General features: G+C 40.9%; 1 protein-coding gene across 1 annotated transcript in view; it reads left to right on the forward strand.

Annotated features, from left to right (window-relative positions):
• Positions 1-12,542, forward strand: part of AMPH (amphiphysin) — a 210,967-nt gene that overhangs the window by 140,232 nt on the left and 58,193 nt on the right. The window contains exons 7-11 of the mRNA XM_065939340.1: positions 2,151-2,236; positions 5,833-5,908; positions 6,549-6,631; positions 9,329-9,467; positions 11,027-11,155. Coding sequence (XP_065795412.1) covers positions 2,151-2,236; positions 5,833-5,908; positions 6,549-6,631; positions 9,329-9,467; positions 11,027-11,155 — 513 coding nt within the window. The remainder of the gene's footprint in view (positions 1-2,150; positions 2,237-5,832; positions 5,909-6,548; positions 6,632-9,328; positions 9,468-11,026; positions 11,156-12,542) is intronic.

Below are 12,542 nucleotides of genomic sequence, written 5' to 3' on the forward strand. Positions count from 1 at the left end.
CATGGATTTACATGTGTTCCCCATCCCAATCCCCCCTCCCGCCTCCCTCCCCACCCCATCCCTCTGGGTCTTCCCATTGCACCAGCCCTGAGCACTTGTCTCATGCATCCAACCTGGGCTGGTGATCTGTTTCACCCTTGATAGTATACTTGTTTCAACCATTGCAACAAAAAGAATAAAATACTTAGGAGTATATCTACCTACAGAAACGAAAGACCTATATATAGAAAACTATAAAACACTGATGAAAGAAATCAAAGAGGACACAAATAGATGGAGAAATATACCGTGTTCATGGATTGGAAGAATCAATATTGTGAAAATGACTATACTACCCAAAGCAATCTATAGATTCAATGCAATCCCTATCAAGCTACCAACGGTATTCTTCACAGAACTAGAACAAATAATTTCACAATTTGTATGGAAATACAAAAAACCTCGAATAGCCAAAGCAATCTTGAGAAAGAAGAATGGAACTGGAGGAATCAACCTGCCTGACTTCAGGCTCTACTACAAAGCCACAGTCATCAAGACAGTATGGTACTGGCACAAAGACAGAAATATAGATCAGTGGAACAGAATAGAAAGCCCAGAGATAAATCCACATACCTATGGACACCTTATCTTCGACAAAGGAGGCAAGGATATACAATGGAAAAAAGACAACCTCTTTAACAAGTGGTGCTGGGAAAACTGGTCAACTACTTGTAAAAGAATGAGACTAGAACGCTTTCTAATGCCATACACAAAAATAAACTCAAAATGGATTAAAGATCTAAATGTAAGACCAGAAACTATAACTCCTAGAGGAGAACATAGGCAAAACACTCTCCGACATAAATCACAACAGGATCCTCTATGACCCACCTCCCAGAATATTGGAAATAAGAGCAAAAATAAACAAATGGGACCTAATGAAACTTAAAAACTTTTGCACAACAAAGGAAAGTATAAGCAAGGTAAAAAGACAGCCCTCAGAATGGAGAATGGGAGAAAATAACAGCAAACGAAGCAACAGACAAAGGATTAATCTCATTTTCTTTTAAAGAACCCATCTCCAGAGCTTTCTCCATGTATGTCTCCAGTCACTGACAGCTCATTGGAGACACCTACTAACTTCTCTTTTAGCTTCCAGTCTTGTCTGGCCACATCCTCCCACACACACCTTCCTGGATCACCTTTCTACTACACATACCCAGATAGAATTTCTCCAGTGCTTAAATCTTTTAATGACTCCCATTGCCTGTCAAAAAGTTCTAAATTCCTTAGCATGTCCTATGCAACCTTCACAGCTGGTTTCTGACTCACCTGTCCATTTTGTCAGCTTTCAAGTCTACTTTCCCCTGATTTCCTTCCTCTACACAAACATCCTAATCTGGAGCTTCTATGACCTACACACCAGCTCCTAAGCAGTCACTATAAGAGCTGAGTTTCACATTAGGCCCCTGAGAAGCAAGGCACTGTGTTCAACACTTTATTTACATCTGGTTTCCTTAATACTCACAACACCTGTGAGGTGGACATTGCTATGTTCATTTATGGATCTTAGGTGTAAAAAGGTGGTAAAGAAAGTCCACATGGTTAGTGAGTGAGAATCCCAACCCAGGCAACTCCACCTTTCTGTGTTGTCCACCATTCCCCACCACTTCATTAGCAAACAGTTGCTCACTCTTCAAAATTCAATATCAAGTTAAAATATCACCCTTTCCATGGAACCTTCTCTAATTCTTGCACTCTCTTTCTTAATGGCATGCTCCATAATAGCTTATAAGCACTCTCTTGTAGTGTAATTACTTAGACTTCCCACTAGACAGAGAATTTCTTGGGAAGTATCCTGGCCCAGTATCCCAAGCAGAGCATGTAACAGTGTATGTGACAGACAGTTAGCACAGTTTTGTAGAATGAATGAATCTGCCGGAGACTGCAAGAGCAACCATTGTAATCAATCACATTTTCCTTTTTCAATAAGATTTAGCATTTCACTTTTATTGAAAATGATCATGTGAATTTTAACCAGATTTCTCTCCTTTCCAAAATATTCCAGGATGCCATAAAGCTATTTCTATTTTATATTAAATGTTGTTGTGTCTTGAAGTGGGATATGTATGTGATGTTTTCAGTGTAAACATGTTATGTGTCATTTCTAGGCAGAAGAGGAATTTCAGAAAGCACAGAAAGTGTTTGAAGAGTTTAACGTTGACTTACAAGAAGAGTTACCATCATTGTGGTCAAGGTAAAGATGGTTCTGTATACGTTATAAGTTCAGGAATAGGGAATATTACTTGTCTTATTTCCTGTGATGCTTTGGCACTCACTGTCCTAGAGAAGTGTTTGATAATCTGTAGTTTACGATATGGTAGCTTCTTACACATGTGGTTGACCTTAAGCACTTGGAATATATCTAGTATGACCTGGGAACTGAATTTTAAATTTATGTTATTTTGTTTCAATTCATTTAAATTTAAATAACCCAATTTGGTTAGCTACCACATTGACAGCACTGTTTTAGACTTTTATTTCTCAAGTCGAGATACAAATCTCAATTAGAGGCATTAGGAGAACTATCCTTAACCTTGAAATTTAAAAGAGAAACTTTTAACCCTTAGAAGAACTTTTTTTATTTCAAGGGGTCATCTAGTCTCTGTCTTTTATGTGAAACCTCTACTATCAGCTCTCACCTGTTAATCTGAGCTTCATTCTTATTTTATACATGAAATATTCTTCTTTTTTATGGGTACTCTGCATTTCTCATTCCATTAACTTCAGTTTTCCCATTTAGTAGTAGAATCAAGAAGTTGCTGGGTGAAGTAGAGTCTTATGTCTCAGTTTTCATCAGCACACCCATGCTACCACCCTGAATAAACAGGGTTGTGTTTGTCATGCAACACTGCTTTAAGTGAAATTCTAAATCTTGGTTAGGATCTGGAGGACAGGGAACCCTCCTATACTGTTGGTGACATTGTAAATTGATGCAGCCACTATGGAAAACAGTATGGAGGTCCCTCAAAAAATTAAAAATAGATTTACTATATGATCCAGCAGTCCTATTCCTAGGAATATACCTGGACAGAACTATAATTCAAAAAGATACATGCACCCCTATGTTCATAGCTGCACTATTCACAATGGCTAAAACATGGAAGCAACCTGAATGTCCATCAACTGAGGAATGGGTAAAGATATGGTACGTGTATACAATGGAATACTGCTCAGCCATAAAAGAACAAAGTAATGCAATTTGCAGCAGCATAGGTGCACCTAGAGATTATCATGCTAAGTGAAGTAAGTGAGAAAGACAAATACCAGATGATATCAAATGTAGAATCTAAAGTATGGCACAAATGAATATATGTGTAAAACAGACACAGACTCATAGGCAGAGCATGCTTCTTCCATTAAAGGGGGCTCAGGGGGAAGCAGTGACCAGCTCACTGGGGTGAGACAGGCTTCCCTCGGGGCAGAGGGGAGAGTGTTCTGGCCTGCATTCTGGGACTGCAGTAGGCTCAGCTGTTAAGCCTTTCCATGGTTTCCAAGAACAAAGAAACCTCTTAATGAAGAAATTAAGTTGGTCTTAACAGCTAACCAGAAGGGCCCCGAGGATGCCTCAGACAAGAACTTTGGGGAAATGGTAATGTCTCAGAGTCCCTTGTTAATGAAGAACTTGTGAAATGAATCCTCCAGATAATATCTTATAGCTGATATTGTCAGAATATCTGACAGCAGATAATATCAAAATTCAGAGCCTGGTGCTCTTTGTGGGTGTATATTTTACTGCTGATGATACCAGTTTTTTGTAAGTCAAGGTTATAGTCAGAATGTGTTCTTCCAGTAGAATGAGTGCCGAATTTGTTCATTCACTAGTTTGTTAATCTGCTTGTCCGTTCGCTCATTCAGTCATGGAATATTTACTGCATTGCTTGTTCTGTGCCAACTGCTATTAGGTGTTGAGTCTGTTCTTGTGAACTAGCCAAAGGCAGTTCCTGCTTTGATAGAATCTCTGATTTCATAAATAGGAGAGAATCACTATATGATAAGTGGCATCAAAATTACTGAACATTTTTTTCAAAATTAAATACATCCTTGTTGATTCGACTTCTGAGTTCTCAAAGGAAACAAAATCTTAGAAAATCGTAGATGTTTGTCTAGTCATTCTAAATAAGGTGTTTCTTACTAGTACTGTGCCAATTATTTTTCTAAATAATCATTGAAATAAACAAGCTGTGTATCAGGAAGCAATTTAAAGATAGAGGAATGGGGATTCTTGTTTTTGCTAAATGTATTCAAGGTTCAGTGCTTTTAAAGAAAATTCCTTATGAATAATAAGAACAAAAAAGCTCCAAGAAATAAACAAGCAAATTCAAAGGGTCAATAGATAAAGGAACTAAAAAAGATTAACTCAGCTTTCATTAATGGAAGATAATTTAAAAGCAGGTGAGATGCTAACTCTTTCCCAGCATATTTACAAAAGTTTTGTGTCAAGGGTCTAGAAGGTCCCTGCATAGGGAAGCAGGTCAGCAGTGCCCATCAAAGCTGCTCTTCTCTGTACCTTTCACCCGGCGTTTACAGTCAGGAAGCTTATTCTGAGGAAATAGTAAGCTGAATTCATTTCAAATATCTTCATTAGGGTTTTGTTTAGTATAGTGAAAAATTGATGCAAATAAAACAATAGCGACCAATCAACTTCAGCTGGGCTTCCACCATAGCTCAGCAGGTAAAGAATCCGCTTGTAATACAGGAAATACAGGAGATGAAGAGTCAGTCCTGGAGTCGGGAAGATCCCCTGGAAGAGGAAATGGCAACCCACTCCCAGTATTCTTAAAAAATCCCATGGATAGAGGATCCTGGTGGGCTATAGTCCACAGGGTTGCAAAGAGTCAGACATGACTGAATGACTAATCACAACTTCAGTTACCTCCCCCTTCCCCATCTGCACCCACCTTCTATTTAAATCTGATCCTCCTTCATGACAGCCTGTTTGTCTTCTCAAGCGGATGTTTGCAGCTGGCACAGGGCCCACCCTACCCTCTTCTCTTAGTTCCTTCAGCTGTTTCTGTCTAAAGCTGCTAAATTTTGGTATTTAATCTTGTGTGGCCTTTTGTATTAATGTGAACAGTCACATGCTGTTTTGAAATCTGCTTCTTTCTCTCTGCAGTATGAATGAAGCATATGTTCATAATAAACTTCTCTATCTCAAAATCTTTACAAAGTACATATCTAAAACACAAATTCTTAGGGCAGTGGTTCTAGAAGTGTTACCTCTGAACCAGCAGCATCAGTTTCACATAGAGCTTGTTAGAAATTCATCACAGACCTGAGGTTCCCTGGTGACTCAGATGGTAGAGGTTGTCTGCAATGCAGGAGACCTGGGTTTGATCGCTGGATTGGGAAGATCCCCTGGAGAAAGGAATGACAACCAACTTCAGTATTCTTGCCTGAAGAATTCCAAGGACAGAGGAGCCTGGCGGCTACAATCCATGGGGTCACACAGAGTCGAACACAACACACACGCACACACACACACATCTCAGACCTATTAGATCGGAAACAAATCTCCAAGTGATCTTGATGCACGTTAAAGTGTGAGAAATGTTTCTTTGGGTATAAACCAGATATCAGGAAAGACTGTTCGACACCAAAAGATGGTATTTTTGTTCATTAATGAATCAGGAAAGGTTAGACCTACTTTGGGTTAAGTATTTTTATTTAATCTAGTGTTACTCAAAATTATGTAAAGAAAATCTGTTTTTTTAATATATGTAGTAGCTATTAAAAACACAGTTTTGCTGATTAGTTTTTCTCTTCTTTCCTCTTTGTATTTCCACATGGTAGACGAGTTGGATTTTATGTCAATACTTTCAAAAATGTCTCTAGCCTAGAAGCCAAGTTTCATAAGGAAATCGCAGTGGTGAGTAATGATGATTATTTTTCCATATGGGATATAAAGTAGATGAACATTTATTCTGGAAGCAAATGCAATGGCACATACTAAGCAAAGAATTCACTCTCTTTCGTGTTTCTTTCAATAGTGTGCTTTGACTCAGTAATATTTCTGCATTGTTTTGTAGTGACTACATGTTTCTATAAATCTGGTTCAATTTGTGCTTTCGTGAACCCCTGCCTACTTGTTAAAATCATACAATTGTTTTTATTTTCTCAGTCAATTTTTAAAGTTGGATTTTCAAGTCTTTAGGCTGAGGAAAAATTTGTCTCCAATAGATAGTTAGCATTTGTATCACTGAGTAATATTTTCTTAGTTCAACAGGGTGGTTGTATCACTTTATCTCTAATAGAATCAATGTAAATAATAAGTGTGTGTTTTCACCTCTATATTCTGGTCTATATATATGTTAATTTGTGTTTGTGGCCTTACAGTTTTGACATGAATTTTAAACTGGACCCAGTTCAGACATTAAATTATCCTGAGACCATCCATGCTATCATAAGATCCTTAATGTTTCAATAAACAATTCCTTCCTGGGGGCAGTAGCCTGAAGTTGCAGCAGAATGACTTACAATTAATAGACAAGTGACATCTGTCTTCCTAGCTTTGCCACAAACTGTATGAAGTGATGACGAAACTGGGTGACCAGCATGCTGACAAGGCCTTCACCATTCAAGGAGCTCCCAGGTAAGCGATGTTCATGAAAGCCAAGTTCATGTGTGCATTCCTTTAAGGCAAAAATTGTTGAAGTTTCTACACCCTGTACCAGCATCTTTTACTCATCCTGCAAAGATCTAAAATCAAGGACTTTTTCCATCCAGAGGGTGATACCAGACTTAGTTCTGTGCTTTTACATTGACTTTTAGCCTTCAGCTCTATCCTCATGGACTTTTGTCCCTACAGGGTGCTATCTACCTCTTTTTGCTTTCCAGCAATGATGTCAATTTCTTGCATACAAATTCTAGTTGTGCACTTGTTACTTTATTTAGAGAGGAAGAGAATTCCCTAAACCCACAACAATTAGTCTTGTTATTTATTGGGTTGGCCAAAAAGCTCATTCAGGTTTTTCTATTACCATATTATGGATTTTTCTGTAACAGCATACTTTACGAACTTTTTGGCCAACCCAATATATTGGTGTTGATACCTTTGATGAATCCTTTTTGGGAGAGGCAAAAGGAAGTAAGTGAGACCTCACCATCATCTTCCCTCCCAACTTGACCTCGCAAACACTGCATTGTTTGGGTTTTGTTGGACATTGGTTTGGTTTTATTTTGAGTGTGCCTGTCAGATATACCAAAGGCTCAGTGATCTGTGGATGAATAGTCTACAGTGCCAGGGTTTGGATTCATAGCATCTTACTCTTATGACTTGGGAATCCCTTTTATCCATCCTTCTCAGGCGTTATGTACTCAGGCTAGTGAGACTTGGGTTGGAATTCAGAGGACTCAAATTTTAGTTTTCTGACTCTGCAGTTAATTTGCTCTGCCTTCCTGGAGGAAGTTCAATAACCTTTCTGGATAAAGGGCTCATTTTTAGAATCAATAGGAATAAAAACATGCTACTGAACTAAGCAACTTGTAAGGAAATACACAGTGCTGACCTTCTGTGTTTACGATTTTAGCATCCATCAATGTATACCCGCAGACCCAAGTATTTATAAAAACACAGTGCTCTTACACAGGCACTGCCGCCTGCATGTATTAGTGTTTGGAACCTCCTGGAAACAGCTGATTTTCTCGTTTGATGCTATTTGGTCTAGATGTACATGTAGTCCCTACCCAGGCTGCTATGCTAAGTGAGCATTAAGTATATTGTCTTAGAACGTTGCCTAAAAGAAGACAGGAAAGGGGCAGAACTGTTGTGTCCAAACTGAAAACGAAATGTGATAACACTATCACAATGACTTTTGGGTGATTTAGGAAGGAGGTACACGGGGAAGGCGGCTCCCTTATACAGAGATGAAGGGACCATGGATGCATGTATATGCATTGCATATACTGCATCGCAGTTCACCTGAAACTACCAGGTTATTATCTGCTATGAAAGTGAAAGTCGCTCAGTCGTGTCCGACTCTTTGTGACCCCATGAACTATTCAGTCCCTGGAATTCTCCAGGCCAGAATACTGGAGTGGGTAGCCTTTCCCTTCTCCAGGGGATCTTCCCAACCCAGGGATCGAACCCAGGTCTCCCACATTGCAGGCAGATTCTTTACCAGCTGAGCCACAAGGGAAGCCCATTATCTGCTATACCCCAACACAAAATAAAAAGTTTAAGATTTTGGCGGGGAGAAAGGTATCTGGAAATTTCGATGCTGCTGAATCAGATACAATGAAGAGAAAATGGGGCCACAACCACTTAACAAATGTTCTTCATTTTTTTCAACATTCCTCTGCAGAACGAGGTGGTGAGTGAGCACAGTGGGGCCTCCATTAGGCATAGACTGGTGGCCGTGCTTCCCAGGGGAGACCATGATTGGCAAGGTTCCAATCATGTGTGTGTCCGTGTCCTGTCCACGGGACCCATTCCCTCAGCCCGTTGAATCTGTAGACCCTCCTGCTGTGTACGTGCTCATTTCTTTGGGGGTACAGACTTGTTCCCTCAATCTGTAGAGTTTAGAAATTCTTAGAGAGTAGGATGTGTCCCCAGTGGTGGATTAACCATTGCATTTGGGCTGATCACGAGCATTTGGCCTGGGGCCAGGAGCATGGTGGGCTCTCACTAAACATTACAGACTCTCATCCATCACATAATTCGTTTGCATATGTCTGAATTGAGTTATTGTGCTCTAAGGTGTAGAAAGACAACGAATTAATTTCTAAATATTATCAGAAAGCACGCCTACCAAATCTTAATGAACATTGTCCTGGGGATGCCTTTTAATAGCCAATTTATCACTTGATGGGGCAGGGCAGGTTCTGCTATAGATTATGCCATAGCAAGTTTCTCTTATAAATCAAAAGTGAAATTAGTTCAATTAATTCAGCTTATGTTTGGAAGATTCTTGCAGAGCCTATTTGGCTCAGTGGGAAAAATAGGAGTTCAAATTACTAAGGCCTGAATTTGGATCCACGAAAATTTCCAGTGACGTTAGGGATTTTTTATCCTCTCTGTGCCCCACTTTACTTACCTGTAAAGTGGAGACAATTATGCTTTGGGTCTTGTGACCAGTGGAGGTAATGTATGAATGGGATCTTGCAGACAGTGGACAATAAATGGCATCAGTTATTGCATCACCGTTACTAATAACCAGGATGAACGGGAAGAGGGAGTAGATAACCAGTAGTTCCTGTCATGCCTGAGGACTTCTGTGAGAAGGAGGGCCCCTGAGAAATAAGGACCGCTCTGTAGAAAGTGCCTTCCTCACCCTCTGTGTTCGTTCAGCGACTCGGGTCCTCTTCGTATTGCAAAGACGCCTTCGCCACCTGAGGAGGCTTCACCCATCCCAAGCCCGACAGCAAGTCCTAATCACACGTTGGCACCTGCATCTCCTGCACCAGTCCGACCCCGGTCACCCTCGCAGGTAGGAAGACGTCACGTGTATGAGGGGGACTAGATGAATCCAGGCTGAGTTGACCCCACCTGGGATAACCCCATGGGGTGTGGTCATTGACAAGAGTTTTTAGTGTGAGCCTTGGCCATTGGGATCATCACTGAGGAATAAACTTCCCTTTTTTAACTCAGATTTTTATGTTTCCTCACATGCCCTCTGCTTCAGTGGGTTGAGACATCTCTCTCCACGATCTCAACTTCCTGAAGCTTGCATGATCTCCTCTTCTCAGCATCCTGCACTTTTAAGGCTGTTGAATCCTGCCTTCTCCACGAGGCCTCCTTCCTGTTAGTCTTTAGGTGACACCTGGAGCAAGAATGGCCGTGATGTTTATGTCAGTTCACATTTGATTTTTGGTATCATCCATGGTATATTGTGCACGCACTCAGCAAAAGTGATGGAACAAGTGATCGAAAGAAACAGGGCCAAGCAAAGGCAAATGTAGAGAAAACCAGCCACCCTTATTGTTCCTTCTTTTGGAGAAAAGGAAATTCCTGTGGGGAAACTTGAAGTGTCTAATCCAGCTCAGGCTTTCTTGCGTGTGGTTGAAACTAAAGATCATTGCAAAAAGATGTGAATAATGGATAAAGCTCTACAGTGCTTATTTGTTGTTTATTCGTGAAGTCATGTCTGATTCTTTTGCGATCCCATGGGCTGTAGCCAGCCAGCCTCTTCTGTCCATGGGATTTCCCAGATAAGCATACAGGAGTGGGTTGCCATCCCCTTCTCCGGGGGATCTTCCCGACTCAGGGATCAAACCTGAGTCTCCTGCATAGGAGACTGAATCTTTACTTTGCTTTATTGGCAGGCAGATTCTTTACTGCTGAGTCACCTTTCCAAAATACTGGAGTGCAGAGTGAGGTGTATGCTGCCCATGGTGGTCTCACGGACTCTAGCGAAATCTTGCTAGATTTTAGCTCTAGAATTCTAATGTGCTGCTGAAGGGAGAAATCATTTGCAGTTAACTTTGGAGAAGGTATGGCGTTAGTTTGGGCTTCCCAGGTGGCACTGGTGGTAAAGAACCTGCCTGCCAATATAGGAGACATAAGAGACGTGGGTTCAATCCCTGGGTCGGGAAGATCCCCTGGAGGAGGGCATGGCAACCCACTCCAGTATTCTTGCCTGGAGAATCCCCATAGACAGAGGAGGCTGGCTGGCTACAGTCCATAAGGTCAGACAGTCGAACGTAACTGAAGCGACTTAACCCGCACGCACGTATGGCCTTACTTTAACTTGAGAGGCACAGGTACGTGGCCCTGCATTGCTGTGATATAGCACTTGTGTTAAGATGGATGGAGTCTCATGGCCTGAATTTTCCTTGTTGGACCATTACTTGTCACACCATAGCTACAGGACCCATCCAAGCAGGCATTCTTTGCTTGAATCAGGTGGGATGATTTCTCAGTGTAGACCTTAATTTGAATCAGGGATCAGTCTCATCCCCTCACTCTGGTCCCAAGACATTTCTTCATGTCTCCTGTGCCATCTTCCGCTGAATTAAACCCTGTTTGTTTGTGTGTGATGTTTCTTAGACAAGGAAAGGGCCTCCTGTCCCGCCTCTTCCTAAAGTCACCCCAACGAAGGAGCTACAGCAGGAGAACATCATCAGTTTCTTCGAGGACAACTTTGTTCCTGAAATCAGTGTGACCACACCTTCCCAGGTGAGCACCTGGAACAGAGCTGGGATGTCCATGGATGCTCCATGGCAGAGGGACTCTCAGGGCTCAGCTCTGGAGAAGGTGGCAGATGTGAGAGCCAGTGGTAAAATTTAGTTGTTATTCAGGTTTGCTTTAATTACCTGATATGTCTGAAGGGTTCTCAAGTGAGAGATGTACAGTATTTGAAAAGACTCCTTCTTTCCATTGTTAAGAGCTGTGCATCATTACTATAGAAAGTTGGGAATACGTGTATCTCTATGGCTGATTCATGTCAGTGTATGACAAAACCAACTGAAATGTTGTGAAGTAATTAACCTCCAACTAATAAAAAAAAAATAAAAAAAAATAATAAATATATAAAAAAAAAGAAGAATTTTAATAGGCCCTTAAATCTTAGCACTCTGACATAGCCACTGGTGCATTTAGGTTTGTGTGCTGTGTGTGTTTAGTCGCTCAGTCGTGTCTGACTCTTTGCAACTCCATGGGATGTAATCTGCCAGGCTCCTTTGTCCATAGGATCCTCCAGGTAAGAATACTGGAGTGGGTTGCTATGCCCCACTCTAGGGGATCTTCCCAACCCAGGGATCGAACCCAGGTCTCCCTCACTACAGGTGGATTCTTTACCATTTGAGCCACCAGAGGTTTATTTTCTTTTAATTTTTTCTAAGTATATATCAAATTTTGCAGCACAAAACTCAGATTGTATTGTTGTATATTCCTGACTTTTCTGTTTAATCTTTTTGAGCATTTTTTTCATATCATAATATTGTCTTTTCCAAAAAAATCAAAGTTTGGCGAATATTTTATCAGATGAATGTAACCAACCCCTGATGGTGGTCACACTTCCACTTTTTTGTTACTTTATCAGCACCTTGGTGATATCAATATGTATTAATACAGAAGTGTTAAGTGTTAGTTGCTCAGCTGTGTCCGACTCTGCAACCCCATGGACTGTAGTCCACCAGGCTCCTCTGTCCATAGAATTCTCCAGGCAAGAATACTGGAGTGGGGTGCCGTTTCTTTCTCCAGGGGATCTTCCTGACCCAGGAATCAAACCCAGGTCTCCTGCATTACAGGCAAATTCTTTACTGTCTGAGCCACCGGGGGAGCCCTGGTGTATATTAATACATGTTTGCACCTTTAATTATTTTTTTCATATTGCTCCTTAGTAAAGAATAGGAAAATTAAATTCAAAGAGGTGAATATTAAGTCTTTTGACCTTTAGTAGGAGTAAATGGATCCATTTACGTGACTTGGCAAAGAGAACCACCTGTATTCCCCCTGGTTTCAAAGACACCTGGGTGTGTGTACCCATTTATAGCGACCCTCGATGTTATACCTACACCTGTCCCAGCTTGGTTTTCCTTTGTCTCTAGGATAATCTTGACTT

The sequence above is a fragment of the Muntiacus reevesi genome, chromosome 6 (assembly GCF_963930625.1).
Source record: "Muntiacus reevesi chromosome 6, mMunRee1.1, whole genome shotgun sequence".
NCBI classification, from domain to species: domain Eukaryota; kingdom Metazoa; phylum Chordata; class Mammalia; order Artiodactyla; family Cervidae; genus Muntiacus; species Muntiacus reevesi.